The sequence below is a fragment of the Oncorhynchus mykiss genome, chromosome 9 (assembly GCF_057628025.1).
Source record: "Oncorhynchus mykiss isolate SJ-2025 chromosome 9, ASM5762802v1, whole genome shotgun sequence".
Classification (NCBI taxonomy): Eukaryota; Metazoa; Chordata; class Actinopteri; order Salmoniformes; family Salmonidae; genus Oncorhynchus; species Oncorhynchus mykiss.
In genome coordinates this window covers 23194472-23218653 of record NC_143030.1, presented here as the reverse complement: position 1 = coordinate 23218653, position 24182 = coordinate 23194472, and the positions used below count along the sequence as shown (strand labels likewise).

Below are 24182 nucleotides of genomic sequence, written 5' to 3'. Positions count from 1 at the left end.
CATGACCTGGGGTAAAAAGTAGAGGAGAGGTGATTAGGGAGTGGGAATCGGTGTGGAGGGAAGGGGCATGGCCTAGGGTAATTGGAAGCAATTGGAGTCCTGTAGGGGTGCCATGACCCTTCAAAATAAAAGGGTTATAAGATATACAAGGATGTCCATCTGTCCTCAGGAGGAATGAAGTGAGTGCAATATGAATGCATGAGTGCTTGAACACCATCCAATTATGTCTTTAAAAAAAATTATCAGTGAACATCTTCAGTATATGTCTAGTTGTCGTGCACCCCTCATATCCCTTTGTTTGCTAGAGCGTGAAAGCTTCCCTAAAGATGTATAGGATGGGTTGACACATTGGAATCCAACAAATGTAACTCCAGCAGACCAGCAGACCCAATTTAAGACCCAGCCACCCTGTTAAGCAAACTGCCAGTAAGGAACTGCACAATGGTAGCTGTGGTACCAGTCTTTAGGGAAGATTCACTTCTGAGGCAGATTGAGAATTACAGAATATAAATCGCATATATAACCATTCTCCACACCTCTAGGCCACTATCCCCTATGGGTTTAAAAACATGAGAATGTTGTAGAGGTCGACCGATTAATCGGAATGGCCGATTAATTAGGGCCGATTTCAAGTTTTCATAACAATCGGAAATCTGTATTTTTGGGCACCGATTTGGCAAAAAATGTTATACCTTAATTTAACTAGGCAAGTCAGTTAAGAACACATTCTTATTTTCAATGACGGCCTAGGAACGGTGGGTTAACTGCCTTGTTCAGGGGCAGAACAACAAATTTTCACCTTGTCAGCTCGGGGAAACCAATCTTGCAACCTTACAGTTAACTAGTCCAACGCAATAACAACCTGCCTCTCTCTCGTTGCACTCCACAAGGAGACTGCCTGTTACGCGAATGCAGTAAGCCAAGGTAAATTGCTAGCTAGTATTAAACTTATCTTATAAAAAACAATCAATCATAATCACTAGTTAACTACACATGGTTGATGATATTACTAGATATTATCTAGCGAGTCCTGCATTGCATATAATCAGACTGAGCATACAAGCATACAAGTATCTAAGTATCTGACTGAGCGGTGGTAGGCAGAAGCAGGCGTGTAAACATTCATTTAATCAGCACTTTTGTGCGTTTTGCCAGCAGCTCTTCGTTGTGCGTCAAGCATTGCGCTGTTAATGACTTCAAGCCTATCAACTCCCGAGATGAGGCTGGTGTAACTGAAGTGAAATGGCTAGCTAGTTACCACACGCTAATAGCGTTTCAAACGTCACTCGCTCTGAGCCTTCTAGTAGTTGTTCCCCTTACTCTGCATGGGTAACGCTGCTTCGATGGTGGATGTTGTCGTTGTGTTGCTGGTTCGAGCCCAGGGAGGAGCGAGGAGAGGGACGAAAGCTATACTGTTACACTGGCAATACTAGTGCCTACAAGTGCCTATAAGAACATCCAATAGTCAAAGGTTAATGAAATACAAATGATATAGAGGGAAATAGTCCTATAATAACTACAACCTAAAACTTCTTGCCTGGGTGTATTGAAGACTCGTGTTAAAAGGAACTACCAGCTTTCATATGTTCTCATGTTCTGAGCAAGGAACTGAAACGTTAGCTTTCTTACATAGCACATATTGCACTTTTACTTTCTTCTCCAACACTTTGTTTTTGCATTATTTAAACCAAATTGAACATGTTTCATTATTTGAGGCTAAATTGATTTTATTTCTGTATTATGTTAAGTTAAAATAAGTGTTAATTCAGTATTGTTGTAATTGTCATTATTACAAATACAATTTTAAAAATCGTCCGACTAATCGGTATCGGCTTTTTTGGTCCTCCAATAAATCGGTATCGGCGTTGAAAAATCATAATCGGTCGACCTCTAGAATGTTGTAAACCATTAAACGCAATGCAAAGACACACCAGAAGCTTGGTCCCCTGCAGTACCACAGTGATGCAAATGCAAATAGTAATGACATCACTGGTCCTCATTAGGGTGGATTATCTGACAAGTACTCAGCAGGATGTGAAATGTCAGGTGTGGTTAATATGATAATATCTTGATATTTCAAGCAATTTCTAAGATTGCAGAAGTACAAGAAACGTGTATCAGTTTGGATCATGTCCCTAGACCATTTGAGAAAGTGCTGTCCCTGTCAGGCACCATCCCAGACATGTTTCCCCATGATGTAGCAAATACAAGTGTGTGTGTGTGTCTGTGTGTGTGTGTGTTTATGAGGGGGTGGGAGAGAACACACACGGCAACGATAAATCACTGAGCATGTCTGTTGCTCATTGACAACCTGACACAATCGTGACCAAGAAGGGGAGCAGACACTCAACAGAATTTCATCCTGTGGAGCTATATGCTTATATTTTATATTTTACTAACGATAGGATATCCTATTTTTTTCTCTCTTTTCTTTCTCCTTCTGTTTTTATTTACACCAATTACTTGAAAAATCTAAATGGATCCTATACTGGAGGTTGTTTGCTTGCTGCTTGGGTTCATAGGATGGGTGATGGTGGGGATAGCTATACCGAACCGTTACTGGAAGGTTTCAACGGATGACGGGAACGTCATCATTACCTCGAACATCTATGAGAACCTATGGATGTCCTGTGCCACGGACTCAACTGGTGTCCACAACTGCCGCGAGTTCCCCTCTCTACTGGCCCTGAACGGCAAGTGCACCACAAGATAATAGGAATCTTTGTCAATAAAAAAATAGAACAATTGCAATAGAGAAATTAAGCAACAATGTTTGAAGAGTAAATCGATTTATTGCCTGTGATGTTTGATATTGTTTTGTTGTAGTTAAACGAATATGTAAAGGCCCATAGGCATTACTTTGACCTTTTTCATTTGTGGTTAAACATGTGATTATCCAAGAACGACATAAATAATCAATCAATTTAGGTTGAACCAAGATGTAATTGGTTAAGATAAAAATCTGCCAAATAATTTATTCTATACTACACAATTCTGGTATTTGATTGTGACAATTGACCTTCCCTACTCAACAAATACAATACATCATATCCTTAAATATTTATCATAATTATTAGTTTCAAGTGTGGCAATTAATATGTGCATTACTCAATATGATTCTGTACAAATCACATGTGAAACCAATTTGATAATCATTGTATTTATTATTACAGTATATATATAAAAAATGTAATAGCCCTATTAAATCTTGATTGTACAATTTGTCTTTATTTTTAAGCAGGATACATCCAGGCGTCTCGAGCATTGATGATTGCAGCGGTCGTTTTTGGATCAATCGGGCTCGTCGCCACCCTGGTCGGGGTACAGTGTTCTAAAGCTGCCGGAGAGGACATGGTTCTAAAGGGTAGAATAGTTGGCGTTGGTGGTGTGCTTTTCTTTCTTCAAGGTAACTGGGCATGCTCAAGTTTACTATAATTACTGTTTCTATGTGTTATAACTGCCAAATCTCAATTTGTGCACAATTAACTTCTCGCTCTCTCGCAATTTCTCTCTCAGGCCTGTGCACAATGATCTCAGTGTCTTGGTATGCTTTCAACATCACCCAGGACTTTTTTAACCCATTCTATCCCGGGATAAAGTAAGTGAGAGGAGACTGTTGGCCTATTCCAACTGCATTAATGAAGCTAGTAGCACACTGCTGCCCTCTGCTGTATTTTAGACAGAAGAGCAGTCTCACTTCCAAAGCCTGTTTATGAACTTGATTTACTGTAGGACATACTGTGTGTTGCAGGTATGAACTCGGAGAGGGCCTCTACATTGGCTGGTGCTCGGCTGTTCTTGCTCTCACTGGAGGGTCATGTTTGACATGTGCCTGCAAACTGGGCACGTCTGAGAAACAGTGAGTTCAGTGGATACTGTGTGTATGTATGTGTGTGTCTGTATCCTTCCTGATCCACATCTATGTGTGTCCTCACCCATTCTTCCTCTCTTCTTTCCCTTCCTCAGACCTTACCCATACCAGCCCAGGGGCAGAGTGTACTCTGGAGTTGCACCATCACGGAGTCAGGCTGCCACTTCCTACGGCCAGGACGCCTATGTCTGAGAAAGAGAGGGCACATCACTGGACCCTGTGGATCACCTTCATTCACCATGTGTCAAACCTACCAGACACTGTTACACGCACAGCTACTGAGAAGGTGTAAGGGACTGTACGTTATTTATGAGGGATAAATGGAGAAAAATCGGACTTCTCTTAAATGAAAATGAAAGTCCCTCCCCTCAGTAAAATATATTACCCGACCATCCCTGAATGTAAAAAAAAAACAAGTGACCAACCCCTATACCCACAATAATTATTAAAACATCAAGTGGATAGCAGAGAACATGCCTACCATTTACCCTCAATCCTAGGACAGGCCAGAGCCTTAGATATGCAGTTTTAAGAAACTGTTCTTCATTTTATAAGTATTAGGTTGTGGATTCGCAGACCACCGCACACAATGGTAGGGGTGAAAAGATATACATTATAATAAAAACACTGCATGAATCTCTTATTTTCGGGCTGAGATAAACATGCCTTTTACAAATACATTTAATGTAATTCTACACGACTGGAGACAAGCAGAATCTTTTTTTAACACCACAACAGAGCACGACAACAAATGAGCGCATGCTGCAGCACCGGAGACGTTTTCATTTCTATTCAGGGTATTGTTAAAAAGGATGATAGGAACAGTGCTAAAGTTATCGATCAATTGTAGAAATGTAGTGCAACAGAACCAGTTACAACTGAAGCAACTGATCATTAATGAATTCAAGAAAAAGCGATATGCACTTGTAACTTTTTTCATTTGGGAAATAATTTTCTTATTTATTCTATTTTATTCCTTGACATTGTTGTTACAAAATTGTTTTGTGTTGTCTGTGATTAGGGCATGGGAATACAAGAGCATCTGCTACAGTATTCTAAATGAACAAACTAGGCATGCATAGCTCACTGCATGATCCTCAAACCAAAGACTGGCCAAACTCATGTTTCTAAAAGTGAATTCAAAAGGTACTGTTAAAATGACTGCACTGTAGAATAAAGACATTTTGTTTTATTATTCAATAGTAAGGAATCCTTTTTTTGTATACAGCCTAAATGCAAAATGTATAGGCAGGCTATAGCTTTGAAATCATAATGCAGTCTAAATAATTCATTGTTGTTATTTCTTAGGCTACCTGGCTTGCTTCTGACTGATTTAGAATTAGTATGTTGTTTAATAGCCTGTTGAAATTTTCGAACGTCAATTGATAGCGAAGCAAAGTCTTTTTTTGTCTCCTCAGGTATAGAACGTTGTATGTAGCGCAGCCTCAATGTCATAGAGACAAACCAAAGACATCCCACGTGCATCGGAGTCACGTCTTCCCCCTGCATTTTACAGCTTGTTTCTAGCATAAAGCTTTGCGGACTAAAGCGTTGTTATATGTAGATCGCTTTATATAAATCAGGTCTTTTGCTTTTAGCCATTTTCTTTAACAAAAGCCACAATACCCTCGCATACCCCCTCAATTCGAGCCCTGGTGTTAACTTAACACACCAAGCTCTTCAATGACACAGATATTTAAGGTGTACATGGTGACTGAAGGAATTGGTTGACAATGGATAGTAGACTACACTTTCGTCTGTCAAACAGGTAGGCCTACCTGTTTTTTCTTGAATAGGAAGAAATAGACTCCAACACAAAGCCCTCTTGTTATTAGCCTAAAGTCACATCAAAAACGGTATAAATTAATTAGGCCTTCTTGAATGAACCTACCCAACACCCATGCGCTGCTGCCGCTTCATAATAATGTAAGTTATGTAAATTACTGAATATAGCTTATTGTAAAAGGTCAGTAACTCTGACAAATAGTTTCATTAGGAAACAAAACATATTGATTTTATTAAAATCAATTATAGCAGTAGCAAGATTACCTCCAGTCCTCAACCTCTCAAACTGAACAGGACATCAGTAGGCCTAGTCGCTTGCACAGATATTGCATTATTTTTACAAATAAAAATGTATTTTCTGAAGAAGCCTTGACTCACCTCCTGAAGTGCCACCATACACACCACAGTCATTGGTTAGGCAGCACGACAGGGTTTACATCAGCCAGAGCAGGGCAAGCCGGGGCTCATAATTCAGAATGTCTATCCATTGCAGTGTAATTTAATATACATCATCCCAGCAGCACAAAAACTTGGGAAGTATATTTTCTCCCTTTTCCTCCAGACATATTTTTTTTTAAACCTAGCGATCGACATTGGTTTGTCATTGATAGAACTACTAAATTACCTTAGTTGGTAAGTCAATTCAAGTAAGCCAGCATGGTAGAGCTTGCTAGCTTATTGTGCTACAAAGTTTAGCCACGTGAGGTTGTTGAGGTAAAAGACTGTATGATTAAAAAAAATGTAACTAATAGTCGGAAGCCAATTACATTATAATAAAATTACCAATATAAAATAAATCTCACATGCGTTCATTTTACAAATGTGATTAGATAAAACACAATTTATATTAAATAATTTCTGGGAAATGTTTTGGGTAGACCTGAGATCAAACTGAGTAGGCAAACGCCTACACGTGGCTACACTGCTGGTGTGGTGGTCATATGCCATTCTGAATGTTTGTTTTAGTTTTTTATAATTCCAACCAATACAATTCCTCTTTAAATACTCAAATTATTTTTTTTATATCTAATAAGGAATTAACATCGTCAAACATATGTTTATTATTACCACAGAACATTAGACATAGGGTAGGCCTATCAATGAATTTCCTTGTGTGATTATTTCTGGTATTTCCACTGTATGGCTTGCCTGCCTGTGCAGTGACGGCATTCTTGTACCATACAATGACATGGGAGTTTCGTGTACGAGTTAAAATAGTTCAACCAATGAGACCGCCCCACGTTTGTAGGCAACAAGGATGTGTGCTGCTAGGACTGGCCAGTGGCCACTCACCGCACATAAATGAGTCATGGAATTCGGCTCTTATTACTGACTCGGATATTTTCGACTCGTTCAAAGAACGAATCTTTCGACTAATTTCTTTCATTTATGACCAGAGCACACAGGAGCCCCTACTGCCCAACTGGCGAATAATGAACTGAAAACTCGAAAGAGTCACGATTCTACAAGCCTCTCGTTCACCATGGGGGGGGGGGGGGACGTAAATAGTAGAACGTAATTTTGCTCTCTCGTTCACATCTCAAGGTGCAATTTCATAACTGGGAAGTGCATCATCAGCTCCTCTTGTCATGTTAGGCATTGCATATCTTAGAGAGCTATTTTTAACTTGTCAGTAATGTCCTGATGAACTTGCCCATTTTTATTTAGGTGTTTTAGCTACTCATATATTACATGAATACACATTAGACATGGCACAATGTATAGAATTGCAAGAAAATTAGCTTTAAAACTGCAACATTTTATTTGCGTCCCATGACAAAATGTGAAGAATTGCAGGAAATAAGCTTTAAACCGGCAAAGTTCTCTCCATCAACAAGAGGAGTGTGAAGAGTTTGTGTTATGAACAGTGATTGTGCCCATAGAAATAGACGTGGCGCGCGCAGAGGGGTGCGTGATGTTCCCGAATGCTGGAAGGGGGGCCCGAGTGAAAAAGTTTTGGAGCCCCTGCCATAAGGGGGCTTATGGAGCTGTAATTTGTGACTGAGACTTTTAAACGTGTGCTTTAAACAATGTACATTTGTTGATTTTTAGGCATACAATAAAGATTATTTATTGAATGATACATTTGGAACGAGGTCTAGTTATGGCCGTCCATAATGGCGGAATGTATTGGGTGATTGCGGTGAGGGTGATAAGCACAATATCGTTCGCGAACTTCAGCCCCTCCAAAATATTCGTTCTCGAGTTCGGGTTTGCACAGGTGTATGTTTTGGTTCTACAACGCTGTGTCCATCATAACGTTCAATAATACATTATTTATATTATTTCTTGCACCATGAGATCAATGATCAGTTCTAAACATGTATTTGTCTTCGCTATGCTCATGATCTATTTCTTTGCGCGTATATGAAAGACAGTTGGCGGTTTGATCATGTCTCTGGAGCTTCTGTGCCGGAAGAGCGTGTAGCCAGCCTATGCTGTAGGACTCATTGACGCCAGCACTAGCAAGTTAAACTAACGACAAAAATGAACAAATCACTCAGAAAATGAATCATGACTCGCGAGTCGGTAAAAAGAACCGTTCAAAAAGAATGAACAATTCGCGAACTGCACTTCACTAAAGAAATGTAGGGCAGTTTGAATCAGTGAAGGAGGCCAGTAACGGGACCGGTTGAAGTTTCACTTAAGAAACCACCTATTGTTGACATTTGCCGAAGTTATTCAATGGCATGCCACGTAGAGAAAATTGGAACAATATATTAGATTCATGCTATATTTTTGCTCACTCTTGGTTGTCTAAACAACTTGTGTTGTCCTTCGCAAGGTAATTGCAGGAACCTTCCAGTGGCGTTCCACTGTGTCACTCGGAACTATTTCTTAACCGGACTATGGGAACACTTGTTATCCTCAAAGGTTCAGGAAGAAAAACGACGAAGGAAATTACAGTTTAAATGATAGCGTTCAATATAATTAGAGACGTGAAATATACAGCTCCGGGAGAAGTTTGAAGTATTCAAGTATGGAGTCGGGTCGACGGAAAGGTCTCAACGGGGTCCTGTCTTCCTTGTCTCTGCTCTGTGTCATTCTGGACATCCAGTTGGACGGTAAGGACAAGGTAGTGTTTTGTGCTGTAAAAGTTCTGCCTGCATTGTGCATAGAAAATACCGGTAACTAAACTATGCAGTCATTTCCTTAGCTACGACCGGTTGTATAGGGTTCAGCATGATCAGGTGTGCCTCCCCATTGCTTGCTACTAGCTGTAGGCTAACTAGGCTACCCAAATCCTTTGGCTGTAACTTAGCTGCTTTTCCACTTGTCTTTTGAATATCCCCCTTCCCAACAAAACATACTCTGTTTCCTGCATTAAAGTCAGTTCCTATGCTGTTAGCTGAACAAGCTATATGTATTGCTTTGGGGCCTTCTTAGAGGCTCACGCACACAAAGTGTTGTTTCAGGTGTCTTGGGGGCAACTCATGTGGAGATTGAGCAGCACTTGGAGATGGGCCGTAAGCTGTTGGCCGCTGGTCAACTGGCGGAGGCTTTGTCCCACTACCACTATGCAGTGGGTAAGGTTACCAACCAGACACTCGTTATCATAACTCAAACATCCTTAGATCTCAGCCTGTAGCCTTTGTGTCTGTCTGTCTCTCCCTCCGTTAGTACCCTCTCTTAAAAATAAGTCAGGCTGCTGCAATGCATAACACAGTCCTTCCAAAGGATGAATCGTTGTATTCTAACTTTGTCATGCATCCTTTCAGATCTCACTCTCTTTCACTTAGATAAACACATTGACCATTTATACCTACACACTTTCAGTCAATGTATGGCCATGTAATCAATGTAGCCACATGAAAATAGCTAGATCTAAAGTATGTGATCACCTACTGACGTAATGTATTCAACCCTATGCCTCCCCTCAGAGGGAGACTCTAAGAACTACCTCACCTACTACAAGCGGGCAGCTGTGTTTCTGGCCATGGGGAAGTCCAAATCAGCCCTTCCAGATCTGACCAGGGCCATCCAGCTCAAACCAGACTTCCTGGCTGTAAGTGGACACAGAAAGTAATCAACAATAAAATTTTCTCTGTTGTCATGATAAATCACAGTAATGGACACAATGTTGTGATATTGTTTTTAACTATTTCTTTATCTATCTCTACCTGTATCTTTCTCTGTCTTTGTGTCCCATGTCACCCTCTCTGGCTCCCTCCCTCATTGTTTCTCTCTCCTCCTACTTTCAACATTCATCCCTTTCTCTCTCTCCCTCCAACTGCCTCCATGTTTCCAGGCCAGACTGCAGAGAGGGAATATCCTCCTGAAGCAGGGCAACACCCAGGATGCTCGGGAGGACTTTGAGACTGTGGTAAGTCTAGATGCTTAGAAATAGAACAACTAAATTCAGCAACAACAAAAAAAGTCCCTTTTTCAGGATGCTGTCTTTCAAAGATAATTCGTAAATATCCAAAACTTTACAGATCTTAATTGTAAAGGGTTTAAACACTGTTTCCCATGCTTGTTCAATGAACCATAACAGTTAATGAACATGCACCTGTGGAACGGTCTTTAAGACACTAACAGCTTACAGACAATAGGCAATTAAGGTCACAGTTATGAAAACTTTGGACACTAAAGAGGCCTTTCTACTGACTCTGAAAAACACCAAAAGAAAGATGCCCAGGGTCCCTGCTCATCTCCGTGAATGTGCCTTAGGTATGCTGCAAGGAGGCATGAGGACTGCAGATGTGGCCAGGTCAATAAATTGCAATGTCCATGCTGTAAGATGCCTAAGACGCATCTGTTAACTGCATCTGTTAACGCAGTTAACAGTGAGAGGACGTTTCTTATTTTGCTGAGTTTATAATGCTGCTACTACTACCATACTATTAATTATGTTTGTATATATCTCTATATATTTCTACCTTATCCTTTTTTCAATCAAAATCTCACTGCTGTATTTTCCGAATGATCATACCATCGTATCGTTTCACTGTCTCATGTTTAGCTTAAAAATAAACTTATTCATTGTCATTTTGTTACTGCAATTATGTGATGTGGGCGAAGTAAAGGGAATCTGAAGGATTAGATAAGACTTGATGTGTTGTGTGGGGATATGTATTTTTAGACCTGATATGATTGATCTTTTATAGCAATTCTAAGCTTGTAATAAATATGTCACAGTTTCTTCAGAAACTTGATCTTTCTATTTGATTTACTTCCTTCTCCTCCTCAGCTGCATCGCTCCCCTGACCAGGAGGAGGCACGGGACCAGTTGATGAGGGCCAACAAGCTGGAGGAGCTGCAGGAGGAGGCCCACGCGGCCCACCACAGCGGAGACTACAGCACCACCATCACTGTGCTGGACCGCGTCGTAGAGGTAGGGGCTAGCTCCACCACAGGGCCTAGCAATTGGGCCTTGTCATGGAGGTAGGGGCTCCCTCTGTCACATGGCCTAGTCTGAGGATGGAAAGAAATGCCTTTTCACCTAAACAATACCTTCATCATCAAACAGTGCTGTACTATACTTCTACAGTCTTTGTATCAAATCATAAAAAGGGAAAATTCACACCACTGAACTTACCTCTCTTTCTCCTCAGCTCTCCCCCTGGGACCCTGAGTCACGGGAGCTCCGAGCTGATTGCTACATCCGCCTGGGAGATCCCAGGAAGGCCATCCACGACCTGACTCCCACCACCCAGCTGAGGAATGACAACCGAGCTGCATTCCTCAAGCTCAGCATCCTGCATTATAGCCTGGGAGAGCACCAGGAGTCACTAGGGTACGCTCACCATGAATTTATTAGTAATGGGGAGGTGTGATTTAAGCAAACAATCAACCACGTTTATCAAGCAAATACATTTAAATTAAGAGGTTTTGGGCTTCAGAGCAACATTGGTTTGAGTTTTTGTGGTTGATTGTGGCACTTGAGGTTTGTCAGTTGGTAAAAAATACTCACTCTTTCAAAATTCATGGGGGAAAAAATGAAAAATAATCTCAATCCGCTTTACATTATATGTAAATCTCTCTCTGTGCAGTCACGTCCGAGAGTGTCTGAAGCTGGACCAGGATGACAAGGACTGTTTATCCCACTACAAACAGGTGAAGAAGCTCAGCAAGCAGCTGGACTCTGCCGAGGAGCACATCGAGGAGGCGAGGTCAGTACCACTGTATGCAAGTTGAGCCTGCTCTGAAGGGGGATATATATTTTTTATTTTTTTTAATAAGAAATCTAGTCAAGATGTTGACAAGGTTTTAAATATGGACTTTTCTTTAAAATAATAATTGTCCTTCAAACTTTGCTTTCGTCAAAGATTCTTCAATTTGCAGCAATTGAAGCCTTGCAGACTTTTGGCATTCTAGTTGTCAATTTGTTGAGGTAATCTGAAGAGATTTCACCCCATGCTTCCTGAAGCACCTCCCACAAGTTGGATTGGCTTGATGGGCACTTCTTACGTACCATACGGTCAAGCTGCTCCCACAACAGCTCAATAGGGTTGAGATCCGGTGACTGTGCTGGCCACTCCATTATAGACAGAATACTAGCCGACTGCTTCTTCCCTAAATAGTTATTGCATAGTTTGGAGCTGTGCTTTGGGTCATTGTCCTGTTGTAGAAGGAAATTGGTACCAATTAAGCGCTGTCCACAGGGTATGGCATGGCGTTGCAAAATGGAGTGATAGCCTTCCTTCTTCAATATCCCTTTTACCCTTTACGAATATCCCACTTTACCATCACCAAAAGCACCCCCAGACCATCACATTGCCTCCACCATGCTTTACAGATGGTGTCAAGCACTCCTCCAGCATCTTACATTTTTTTCTGCATCTCACTAATGTTATTCTTTGTGATCCGAACACATTAAACTTAGATTCGTCTGTCCATGACACTTTTTTTCCAACTTTCCTCTGTCCAGTGTCTGTGTTCTTTTGCCCATCTTAATCTTTTATTTTTATTGTCCAGTCTGAGATATGGCTTTTTCTTTGCAACTCTGCCTAGAAGGCCAGCATCCCAGAGTCACCTCTTCACTGGTGTTTTGCGGGTACTATTTAATGAAGCTGCCAGTTGATGACTTGTGAGGCGTCTGTTTCTCAAACTAGACACCCAAATGTACTTGTCCTCTTGCTCAGTTGTGCACAGGGGCCTCCCACTCCTCTTTCTATTCTGGTTAGAGCCAGTTTGAGCTGTTCTGTGAAGGGAGTAGTACACAGCGTTGTATGAGATCTTCAGTTTCATGGCACTTTCTTGCATGGAATAGCCTTCATTTCTCAGAACAAGAATAGACTGACAAGTTTTAGAAGAAAGGTCTGTTTCTGGCCATTTTGAGCCTGTAATCAAACCAACAAATGCTGACGCTCCAGATACTCAACTAGTCTAAAGAAGTTTTATTGCTTCTTTAATCAGAACAACAGTTTTCAGCTGAGCTAACATAATTGCAAAAGGGTTTTCTAATGATCAATTAGCCTTTTAAAATGATCAACTTGGATTAGCTAACACAATGTGCCATTGGAACACAGGAGTGATGGTTGCTGATAATGTGCCTCTGTACGCCTATGTAGATATTCCATAAAAAATCTGTCGTTTCCAGCAACAATTGTTCATGTTGTAAATGACTATGTCAACACTGTATATCTGATCAATTGTATGTTATTTTAATGGACAAAATGTTTTGCTTTCAAAAACAAGGATATTTTTAAGTGACCCTAAACTTTTCATCGGTAGTGTACATGTTTTTACTGAGGTACAGTTCATATAGGGAAATCGGTACATTTAAAATGAATGTATTAGTCCCTAATCTGTGGATTTCACATGACTGGGCAGGGGTGCAGCCACCAACTGGGGAGCCAGGCCCAGCCAATCAGAATGAGGTTTTTCCTCCTCAAAAGGGATTTATTACAGACAGAAATACTCCTAAATTCTCTGCCAACAGCTCTGGTGGACATTCCTGCAGTCAGCATGCCAATTGTACACTTCCTCAACTTGAGACATCTGTGGCATTGTGTTGTGTGACTACTGCATATTTTAAAATCACCTTTTATTGTCCCCAGCACAAAGTGCATCTGTGTAATTATGCTGTTTAATCAACTTCTTGCCCGAAAATGTAAATAAGCTATTTACATGCAAAAGTGGCATATATTGTCTGACTTTTGCCTACACATAGTGGAGGGATATTTTTTTTATTTCACCTTTATTTAACCAGGTAGGCAAGTTGAGAACAAGTTCTCATTTACAATTGCGACCTGGCCAAGATAAAGCAAAGCAGTTCGACACATACAACGACACAGAGTTACACATGGAGTAAAACAAACATACAGTATAAACAAGTCTATATACGATGTGAGCAAATGAGGTGAGATAAGGGAGGTAAAGGCAAAAAAAAAAAAAATCATGGTGGCAAAGTAAATACAATATAGCAAGTAACACTGGAATGGTAGATTTGCAGTGGAAGAATGTGCAAAGTAGAAATAAAAATAATGGGGTGCCAAGGAGCTAAATAAAATAAATACAGTAGGGAAAGAGGTAGTTGTTTGGGCTAAATTATAGGTGGGCTATGTGCAGTAATCTGTGAGCTGCTCTGACAGTTGGTGCTTAAAGCTAGTGAGGGAGATAAGTGTTTCCAGTTTCAGAGATTTTTGTAGTTCGTTCCAGTCATTGGCAGCAGAGAACTGGAAGGAGAGGCAGCCAAAGAAATAATTGATTTTGGGGGTGACCAGAGAGATATACCTGCTGGAGCACGTGCTACAGGTGGGTGATGCTATGGTGACCAGCGAGCTGAGATAAGGGGGGACTTTACCTAGCAGGGTCTTGTAGATGACATGGAGCCAGTGGGTTTGGCGACGAGTATGAAGCAAGGGCCAGCTAACGAGAGCGTACAGGTCGCAATGGTGGGTAGTATATGGGGCTTTGGTGACAAAACGGATTGCACTGTGATAGACTGCATCCAATTTGTTTAGTAGGTTATTGGAGGCTATTTTGTAAATGACATCGCCAAAGTCGAAGATTGGTAGGATGGTCAGTTTTACAAGGGTATGTTTGGCAGCATGAGTGAAGGATGCTTTGTTACGAAATAGGAAGCCAATTCTAGATTTAACTTTGGATTGAAGATGTTTGATGTGGGTCTGGAAGGAGAGTTTACAGTCTAACCAGACACCTAGGAATTTGTAGTTGTCCACGTATTCTAAGTCAGAGCCGTCCAGAGTAGTGATGTTGGGCAGGTGCAGGCAGCGATCGGTTGAAGAGCATGCATTTACAGTGCCTTGCGAAAGTATTCGGCCCCCTTGAACTTTGCGACCTTTTGACACATTTCAAGCTTCAAACATAAAGGTATAAAACTGTATTTTTTTGTGAAGAATCAACAAGTGGGACACAATCATGAAGTGGAACGACATTTATTGGATATTTTAAACTTTTTTAACAAATCAAAAACTGAAAAATTGGGCGTGCAACAATATTCAGCCCCTTTACTTTCAGTGCAGCAAACTCTCTCCAGAAGTTCAGTGAGGATCTCTGAATGATCCAATGTTGACCTAAATGACTAATGATGATAAATACAATCCACCTGTGTGTAATCAAGTCTCCATATAAATGCACCTGCACTGTGATAGTCTCAGAGGTCCGTCAAAAGCGCAGAGAGCATCATGAAGAACAAGGAACACACCAGGCAGGTCCGAGATACTGTTGTGAAGAAGTTTAAAGCCGGATTTGGATACAAAAAGATTTCCCAAGCTTTAAACATCCCAAGGAGCACTGTGCAAGCGATAATATTGAAATGGAAGGAGTATCAGACCACTGCAAATCTACCAAGACCTGGCCGTCCCTCTAAACTTTCAGCTCATACAAGGAGAAGACTGATCAGAGATGCAGCCAAGAGGCCCATGATCACTCTGGATGAACTGCAGAGATCTACAGCTGAGGTGGGAGACTCTGTCCATAGGACAACAATCAGTCGTATATTGCACAAATCTGGCCTTTATGGAAGAGTGGCAAGAAGAAAGCCATTTCTTAAAGATATCCATAAAAAGTGTCGTTTAAAGTTTGCCACAAGCCACCTGGGAGACACACCAAACATGTGGAAGAAGGTGCTCTGGTCAGATGAAATCAAAATTGAACTTTTTGGCAACAATACAAAACGCTATGTTTGGCGTAAAAGCAACACCGCTGAACACACCATCCCCACTGTCAAACATGGTGGTGGCAGCATCATGGTTTGGGCCTGCTTTTCTTCAGCAGGGACAGGGAAGATGGTTAAAATTGATGGGAGGATGGATGGAGCCAAATACAGGACCATTCTGGAAGAAAACCTGATGGAGTCTGCAAAAGACCGGAGACTGGGACGGAGATTTGTCTTCCAACAAGACAATGATCCAAAACATAAAGCAAAATCTACAATGGAATGGTTCAAAAATAAACATATCCAGGTGTTAGAATGGCCAAGTCAAAGTCCAGACCTGAATCCAATCGAGAATCTGTGGAAAGAACTGAAAACTGCTGTTCACAAATGCTCTCCATCCAACCTCACTGAGCTCGAGCTGTTTTGCAAGGAGGAATGGGAAAACATTTCAGTCTCTCGATGTGCAAAACTGATAGAGACATACCCCAAGCGACTTACAGCTGTAATCGCAGCAAAAGGTGGCGCTACAAAGTATTAACTTAAGGGGGCTGAATAATTTTGCACGCCCAATTTTTCAGTTTTTGATTTGTTAAAAAAGTTTAAAATATCCAATAAATGTCGTTCCACTTCATGATTGTGTCCCACTTGATGTTGATTCTTCACAAAAAAATACAGTTTTTTATCTTTATGTTTGAAGTCTGAAATGTGACAAAAGGTCGCAAAGTTCAAGGGGGCCGAATACTTTCGCAAGGCACTGTAGAATGGTGTCGTCTGCGTAGAGGTGGATCAGAGGCTCACCAGCAGCAAGAGCGACATTATTGATGTATACAGAGAAGAGAGTCGGTCCAAGAATTGAACCAGAATCAGAAAGATCAATACTGGAATTCTTTGTATTCTGTTCAGTAAAAACAATCTGAGCAGGCTCTACTTGCCGACTTCCATAAATGTTTGGCCTTTCACTTAAACAATGGAGAGGAACCAGAAAAACCTGTTTTAGGCTACTGGAATTCTTCGCAGTTTGGGAGTTTAAATGGGGCAACCTCAGAGCAGGCTCAACTTGTACGACTGCTCATCCCCAGGCAATAGGTCAACCCTTAATGTCAATTCCTGCCTTCCTATGTGGTCTTAAATGGTAGTCCCTCCATGTGGGCTTATGTTTCAGTTCCCATGCTTTGTGTTTTATAATTTCACTCCTTGTGTTCCTTTGACAGTTTTAGGTTTTAGCACCAAACCTATTTGTATTCACTTTGGTTGATTTTAGTTCTGACTATTGTATGGTGGTTGTATTTTATGTCTTGTTGCTCTAAAATGTATATTATTAAATGTTTGTTCTCAGGTATCAGGAGGCCATAGTCAAGTATGAGTCAGTGATGAGAAGAGAGCCTAATGTCCCATACTACACCAACAAGGCCAATGAGAGGATCTGCTTCTGCCTGGTCAAGGTGGGTCCCATCACATACTGTAGAAAGATTTAACCTATGGAGTGGACGTTACCATGGCCTCAGCCATAGTCATTTGATAGTAATAGCTTGGCCTTCTTCTACTAAAGTCAGAAATTCATTGGTAGTGTGTTCAAATTCTCATAATTTTACTACCTCTGACTTCACATAACTTTTTTTTAAAGTATATTACTTAATGATTGAGTAATTACTAATGGACTGGGACCCAATAATAATGCTTAATATACGTTGTTCCATTTTTCTCCACCAGAACAAGATGACTGCTAAGGCAATAGACATCTGTTCTGAAGCCCACCAGAGAGACCCACGTAACATCAACATCCTCCGAGACAGAGCTGAGGCTTTCATCCTCAACCAGGACTACGAGAAAGGTACTTTCACCCAGTGGTGTAAAAAGTGCCCAATTTTTCATACTTGAGTATAAGTAAAGATACCTTAATAAAATAAAATGACTCAAGTACAAGTGAGTCACCCAGTAAAATACTACTTGAGTAAAAGTCTAAAAGTATTTGGTTTGAAATGTACTTGTAAGTATCAAAAGTAAAAGTATAAATCATTAAACATTTCTTATATTAAGCAAACCAGACGACACAATTGTATTATTTATTTGCAGATAGCCAGGGGCACAGTTCAACACTCAGACATAATTTACAAACAAAGTTGTTGTTTTTTTAGTCTGCAGTAGGGATGACCAGGGATGTTCTCTTGATGAGTGCATGAATTTAGAAAATGTTCCTGTCCTGCTAAGCATTCAAAATGTACCAAGTACCTTTGGTTGTCAGGGAAAATGTAAGGAGTAAAAAGTACATTTATTTTCTTTAGGAATGTAGTGGAGTATAAGTTGTCAAAAATATAAATAGTAAACTACAGACACCCTAAACTACTTAAGTAGTACTTTAAAGTATTTTTTACTTGAGTACTTTAAACCACAGATTTCTCCATGCTATTACCGTAATTTCCGGACTATAAGCCGCTACTTTATTCCCACGCTTTGAACCTCGCGGTTTATACAATGACGCGGCTAATTTATGGATTTTTCCCGCTTTCACAAGATTCATGCCGGCAAAAAACTGAGCACCGTCACATAATGTGACGTAAATCGAGCGCACTCAAACTTCCCATCATTCTGATTACGGTAGTCATTTTGTCACCCTCATCATGGCAAAGACACGGAGAAATGCATATGATGCAGCTTTCACGTTGAAGCCGATCGATCTGGCTGTTGGAAAAGGAAATAGAGCTGCTGCATGGGAGCTTGGCCTTAATGAGTCGATGATAAGACGTTGGAAACAGCAGCGTGAGGAACTGACTCAGTGCAAAAAGACAACAAAAGCTTTCAGAGGGAAGAAAAGCAGATGGCCCAAAGTATTTGCAGCCACTCGACATCAGTGTAAATCGTGCATTTAAGGTGGCGCTCCGTGTTCAGTGGGAGGCTTGGATGACAAGTGGGAAGAAATCCTTCACTAAAACGGGCCGCATGCGAAGAGCAACTTATGGTCAAGTCTGCCAGTGGGTCCTGACAGCATAGAGCATTGTCAAGAAATCATCAACGGGTTTCGAAAGGCTGGACTGCTGCGTGTTGAAGAGGGCAGCATGAGCTCAGCGGGGAATTTGTCTGGATGAAAGTGATGAGAGCGACAATGAAAACGATCCAACATCGGATGAAGCAATTCTGAGGCTATTCGACACCGAAGGAGATGATTTCAGTGCACAGGAGGAGGAAGATAGTGACTTTCTTGGTAGGCTACTGTTTAATGCTATTTTTAAATTTTTGTTACAAGCCATGTTTCGTTAAAGCCTATTTATTTTTGTTATAAGCCATGTTTCGTTTAAAGGCTGTGTAAAGTTCATTTGTTTCAATGTACCGGTAGGTACCTGCGGCTTATAGACGTGCGGCTTATTTATGTACAAAATACATTTTTTTTTTATAATTCAGTGGGTGCGGCTTATATTCAGGTGCGCTTAATAGTCCAGAAATTACGGTGCTGTAGCAGAGAGAATGATGGCATGGAATGATAATACTTTATTTTGCTTTGTTTTTCACTCCCTCAAGTACTCACACTGCGTTTGTTTACTTGTGGGCTTTTTGTAGCTCAGGGGAACACAAACTTGCCATGTAACCCAGTGTTTGTAGCCAGGAGCCAGTCTAAAGCCTGAACTAACACTTTTTCCCCTCTTACTAGCTTTGACTTTGCTGATATCTACTTTATTGAGAAAGAATGTACTTACTATGACTGATTTATGGTTCTCAGCTAGCTATCTTAAGATGAATGCACTAACTGTAAGTTGCTCTGGATAAGAGTGTCTGCTAAATGACTAACATGTAAAATATGTAAATGTCCTGATTTACTGCAGTCAAATCCCAGTGGGATCGTAGTGCCAGCTCTGTCAAGTATCCATTTTGATATTTTTCTGTCTCTGCCTTTCTTTACCTCTCCCTCCCTACGTCTCTAGCGGTGGAAGACTACCAGGAAGCGAGGGAGTTTGACACGGAGAACAATGAGATCAGGGAAGGTCTGGAGCGAGCCCAAAAACTGCTCAAGCTCTCCCGGAAGAGAGACTATTACAAGATCTTGGGTGTCAATAGGTATGACTGACCTAGAGAAGGGAGCTCTGTTTAAATATTTCTTAAAAGCATAATTCCTTCCTTCCTTGACATAATCTACTGTCTATATGTGATATTTAAGCAATTGGACAATTGAGAAGTTCATGATGTTGAAATAATTTTCACCAACCTCCGTGATAACCTCAGGGAAATTGGCATGCATTTGCTCCTTGTATTCAAACAGTCATTTACCTTAGCTTATGTTATTTTTCTCCAGGAGTGCCAACAAACAGGAAATCATCAAGGCGTACAGGAAGCTGGCCCAACAGTGGCATCCTGACAACTTCAGAGAGAAGGCAAAGAAGAAGGAGGCGGAGAAAAGGTTCATCGACATCGCCTCTGCTAAAGAGGTGCTCACTGACCCAGGTACTGTACTTTACTGTATATGCACCTGATAGTGTTCGTCAAGCTTGTAGATAAGAGGACTATTAACCCCTCCCATATTGGAAAATGTATATCTGGTATGATTGTATTTAGGAAGCTGTAACCTATTTGCAGTATGATGACATACTGTTTTCAGGAATCAACATTTCTGTTGAAACCTAGCCGGAAACGAGATTAACTTGTTGCTTATTCCCACATCTCTCCATCTCCTGTAGAAAAGCGTCAGAAATTTGACTCGGGCGAGGACCCCCTGGACCCAGAGAGCCAGCAGGGTGGCCAAGGACGGCCCTTCCACTTCAACCCCTTCGAGTCCGGCGGCAACTACCACTTCAAGTTCAACCACTAGTGAGGACGAGAAACATGCGGGGGCTGACGGAACGGGAAAGGACCTACGATGGGGGGATTTAAGGCCTATGAAAACCCGTGGAGTAATTTATGGATGTACCCAGGTGTCGGGTTTGGGGGATTGTGGGTAATGTAATGAGACTACGGGGACGTGAATGACTGTCAAAGGCGGTGGACTACTACTGTCCCTCGAGGGTTAAACTTTCTACCACAGATTCTACATGGATGAAACTGGGTGACAATGTGTCGGCAAGTTGACTCTGAAAAGTATTTTATTAGGATCCCCAATTAGGCGCTTCCAAGACAATGTCTACTCTTCCTGGGGTCGAAACAGGAAACAAAAAACGAATAATATACAATACATAGAAAAATGTCTGTCTCTCCACAGTCGGCGTCGTGAGGTGTTTTTTTATTTTTTATCTGGTTTTAAGGCTGGCTGATAATCTTACCTGGGGTGGCAGAGTTCCATGTAGTCATGACTCTAATTTAGTACTGTGCATTTCCCAGCCTCATTTCTTGACCTGGGGACTATGAAGAGTCCTCTGGCTGCATGTCTTGAGTGGTACTGAACTGTGTACCAACTGCTTGAACGGACAGTTCAGTACCTTTTTAACCCATCATCACCAAAGACCAATAGTGACGCAGTCAATCAATCCTCAACTTTGATCCAAAAGAGATTGACATGCATACCACTGATATTCACCCTCCGCGTACATCTAAGTGCAATATGTGCTGCTCTGTTCTGGAGCAATTCCAATTTTCCACTCGAGTGGTTGAAGATGCGAGAATGAAGACTGGTATAGGTGTGCTGTTCGGTCCTCCCAACTAGGCCCAGGCTGTAGATGACATCAGTGCATCCCTCCTCCAGTATCCATGTCCTTTTTCTTTGGGATGTCTGCCTGCTGCTTTTGCTTTGTTTGCAGTTTTTTTTATTTTTCGCCTCATTCTTCCTCAAAGGGCTCGTTTTGGTAACAACGTAGCTCTTTTGGTTTTTGCTCTGCTACAATAACCTGGGTGTCGGACTCCTTATCCATTTATTTATAATGCTAAGATGAGCTCAAGTCGGATAAAATCAGATTGACTGACATCCAAGCTACTCAGACAGATTATATTCAGAAAAGTACAACATTCAGAGTTTTCAGAATGTTTTAGAAGAGATTGATGTCATTCTCTTCACCACACAAACTGTGTCTGTTCTGTTTTTTTATATTTCTATCTGCAAAGCTCTGAACGTTGTTCTCCACTAAATTGGCTTTCACCCCTTCCTGGTTGCGTACCAAATCACCATAGAAAATTATAGAGGCCTCTAGTGGCCAAAAGGCAGTTTTGGCATGGGCAGTGCCATCGAGGGCTTCCACCATTTTAATGCAGTCAACTGGGAGGGACTTCCAACTTCATTGGCTGACGATCAGCCAATCGTGAAGAAAATTGACTACATAAAAATTGAGCTTGCTATAATGGCACAGATATAAAGATGAGTCTTTTCTCAATGCCAATCACACGACTCCTTCCTAGTTGTGTACCCAATCAAAAGGGTGAGCATGAAGCTTCTCTGTCTGCTTCCTGAAAGAGCCTGTGTTGTTGCATTCTCTCTCCTTTTTTCATTGATTTCAAAGCATGTCTGAATGAAAACTTGCACTTTTTGAATTTTGTCTATTTTCTTTTTAATAACCACTCCTGATGTTACTGAAAATGTGTTCCACGGTTCAAAGCAACTGAAGGGACTGACTGCAACAACGAACAAACTATTGAGTCATTTTAATGTGTCAAACAAATGATAGACTACAACATGTATGGACTGTCAATATCGTCCCATCAACTATTAACATGCATTGAATTCTAAGGATACAGTATAGCTGTAACTGAAAGCTTTGAATGTCACTGACTGCTAAACTACAGTGCCTTCAGAAAGTATTCATACCCCTTGACTTTCACCACATGTTGTGTTACAGCCTGAATTTAAAGTGGATTTACACAGATGGTTTTTAGGACGATTTCACATAATAACCCATAATGTCAAAGTGGAATTAGGTTTTCATAAATTAACAAATGAATGAAAAATTAACTAATTAAAAGCTGAAATGTATTCAGTCAATAAGTTTTCAATCACTTTTTGTTATGGCAAGCCTAAATAAGTTCAGGAGTAAAAATGTGCTTCACAAGTTGCATGGAATGTTATGTGTTTAATATACTTTTTTGAATGAGTACCTCATCTCTGTACCCCCACACAGGGGATCTGTAAGGTCCCTCAGTCGAGCAGTGAATTTCAAACATCGATTCAACCACAAAGACCGGGGAGGTTTTCCAATGCCTCGTAGGGAAGGGCACCTATTGATTGATGGGTTGAAAATATATATATATATATATATATATTTTTAGAGCAGACATTAAATATCCCTTTTGAGCATGGTGAAGTTATTAATTATACTTTAGATGATGTATCAACTCACCCAGTCACTACAAAGATACAGGCGTGCTTTCTAACTCCGTTGCAGGAGAGGAAGGAAATCGCTCAGGGATTTCACCATGGGGTCAATGGTGACTTTGAAGCAGTTAGAGTTTAATGGCAGTGATAGAAAACTGAGGATGGATCAACAACACTAGTTACTCCACAATAGTAACCTAATTGACAGTGAAAAGAAAGCCTGTACAGAATAAAAAATATTCTAAAACACGCATCCTGTTTGTATCAAGGCACTTAAGTAATACTGCAAGAAATGTGGCAAAGCAATTCCCTCTTTGTCCTGAATATAAAAGTTATGTTTGGGGGAAAATGCAATACAACACATTACTGAGTACCACTTGCCATATTTTCAAGCATAGTGGTGGTTGCATCATGTTATGGGTATGCTTATAATCGTTAAGAACTGGTGAGTTTATCAAGTTGAAACAGAAACAATGGAGCTAAGCACAGGCAAAATCCTAGAAGAAAACCTGGTTCAGTCTGCTTTCCACCGGAAACTGGGAGATTAATTCACCTTTCAGCAGGACAATAATCTAGAATACAAAGCCAAATCTACACTGAAGTTTCTTACCAAGAAGTTTTGACTTAAATATACTTAAATCTATGGCAAGACCTGCAACTGGTTGTCTAGCAATGACCAACAATCAATTTAACCAAGCTAGAATAATACAATCCAGGTGTGGCAAGCTCTTAGAGACTTACCCAGAAAGACTCACAGCTGTAATCGCTGCCAATGGTGTTTCTACAAAGCATTGACTCGGACGTGTGAATATGTATGTAAATTGGATATTTCTGTGTTTCATTTTCAAAAAATGTGCAGGTGGTGAGATTTTAATCCATTTTGAATTCCGGCTGTAACAACAAATTATGGAATAATTTGGGATGGGTTATTTTCTGGGGTTTGTTTTTTTACGGATAGTTTTTACATTGCCAAACAGAATCAACTGAAATGTTAAAAACTGTATTAAAATATGTGAACAAACCCTGTTTTTATGTGGATGGTGTGATCTTATTTTGAAGAAAGTTTTAAAATGGTACATTACTGATAGCAAACCATCTCTAGCTCTTGTTTGAGTTGTCTTTTTATTGTTGTGCAAATATGAGAATCCTCTTCCAGCAATCTGTGGCAGGTGGTGGGTCTGTCTAGTTCCATGAAAATGAATGTTTATGTGGACTTTAATTATTTGTTTGACACACCTACA

The 24182-nt window shown here is 40.7% G+C and overlaps 2 protein-coding genes across 3 annotated transcripts; both read left to right on the top strand.

The window, feature by feature from the left end:
* The first annotated feature begins 2232 nt into the window (after positions 1–2232).
* Positions 2233–5066, top strand: LOC110531708 (claudin-15). 2 transcript variants are annotated; one of them, XM_021615039.3, is made up of 5 exons: positions 2233–2693; positions 3242–3406; positions 3517–3598; positions 3752–3859; positions 3967–5066. In XM_021615039.3, the coding sequence occupies exons 1-5, from the start codon at positions 2477–2479 to the stop codon at positions 4061–4063; spliced, it is 669 nt and encodes a 222-aa protein (XP_021470714.1). In that variant the 5' UTR covers positions 2233–2476; the 3' UTR covers positions 4064–5066. The 2 variants fall into 2 exon arrangements, with proteins under 2 accessions (XP_021470714.1, XP_090039889.1); XM_090183763.1 differs by lacking the exon at positions 3967–5066 and having other exon boundaries at positions 2283–2693; positions 3752–3863.
* Positions 5067–6907: 1841 nt separating this feature from the next.
* LOC110531707 (dnaJ homolog subfamily C member 3) lies at positions 6908–23969 on the top strand. The gene is made up of 12 exons (XM_021615038.3): positions 6908–8721; positions 9073–9183; positions 9538–9662; positions 9906–9980; positions 10848–10991; positions 11212–11393; positions 11650–11769; positions 17059–17164; positions 17433–17553; positions 19637–19769; positions 20005–20153; positions 20387–23969. Exons 1-12 carry the CDS (start codon positions 8637–8639, stop codon positions 20515–20517), a joined length of 1482 nt encoding a protein of 493 aa, XP_021470713.2. The 5' UTR covers positions 6908–8636; the 3' UTR covers positions 20518–23969.
* The last annotated feature ends 213 nt before the right edge of the window (positions 23970–24182 follow it).

Coding starts and splice junctions, on each gene's coding strand:
- LOC110531708 (XM_021615039.3), top strand. CDS start 2,477: ATGGATCCTATACTGGAGGTTGTTTGCTTGCTGCTTGGGTTCATAGGA. Junction 2,694..3,241: donor CTCTCTACTGGCCCTGAACG/GCAAGTGCACCA, acceptor ATTTTTAAGCAG/GATACATCCAGGCGTCTCGA. Junction 3,860..3,966: donor CTGGGCACGTCTGAGAAACA/GTGAGTTCAGTG, acceptor TCCCTTCCTCAG/ACCTTACCCATACCAGCCCA.
- LOC110531707 (XM_021615038.3), top strand. CDS start 8,637: ATGGAGTCGGGTCGACGGAAAGGTCTCAACGGGGTCCTGTCTTCCTTG. Junction 11,770..17,058: donor GAGCACATCGAGGAGGCGAG/GTCAGTACCACT, acceptor GTTTGTTCTCAG/GTATCAGGAGGCCATAGTCA. Junction 17,554..19,636: donor CAACCAGGACTACGAGAAAG/GTACTTTCACCC, acceptor CTACGTCTCTAG/CGGTGGAAGACTACCAGGAA.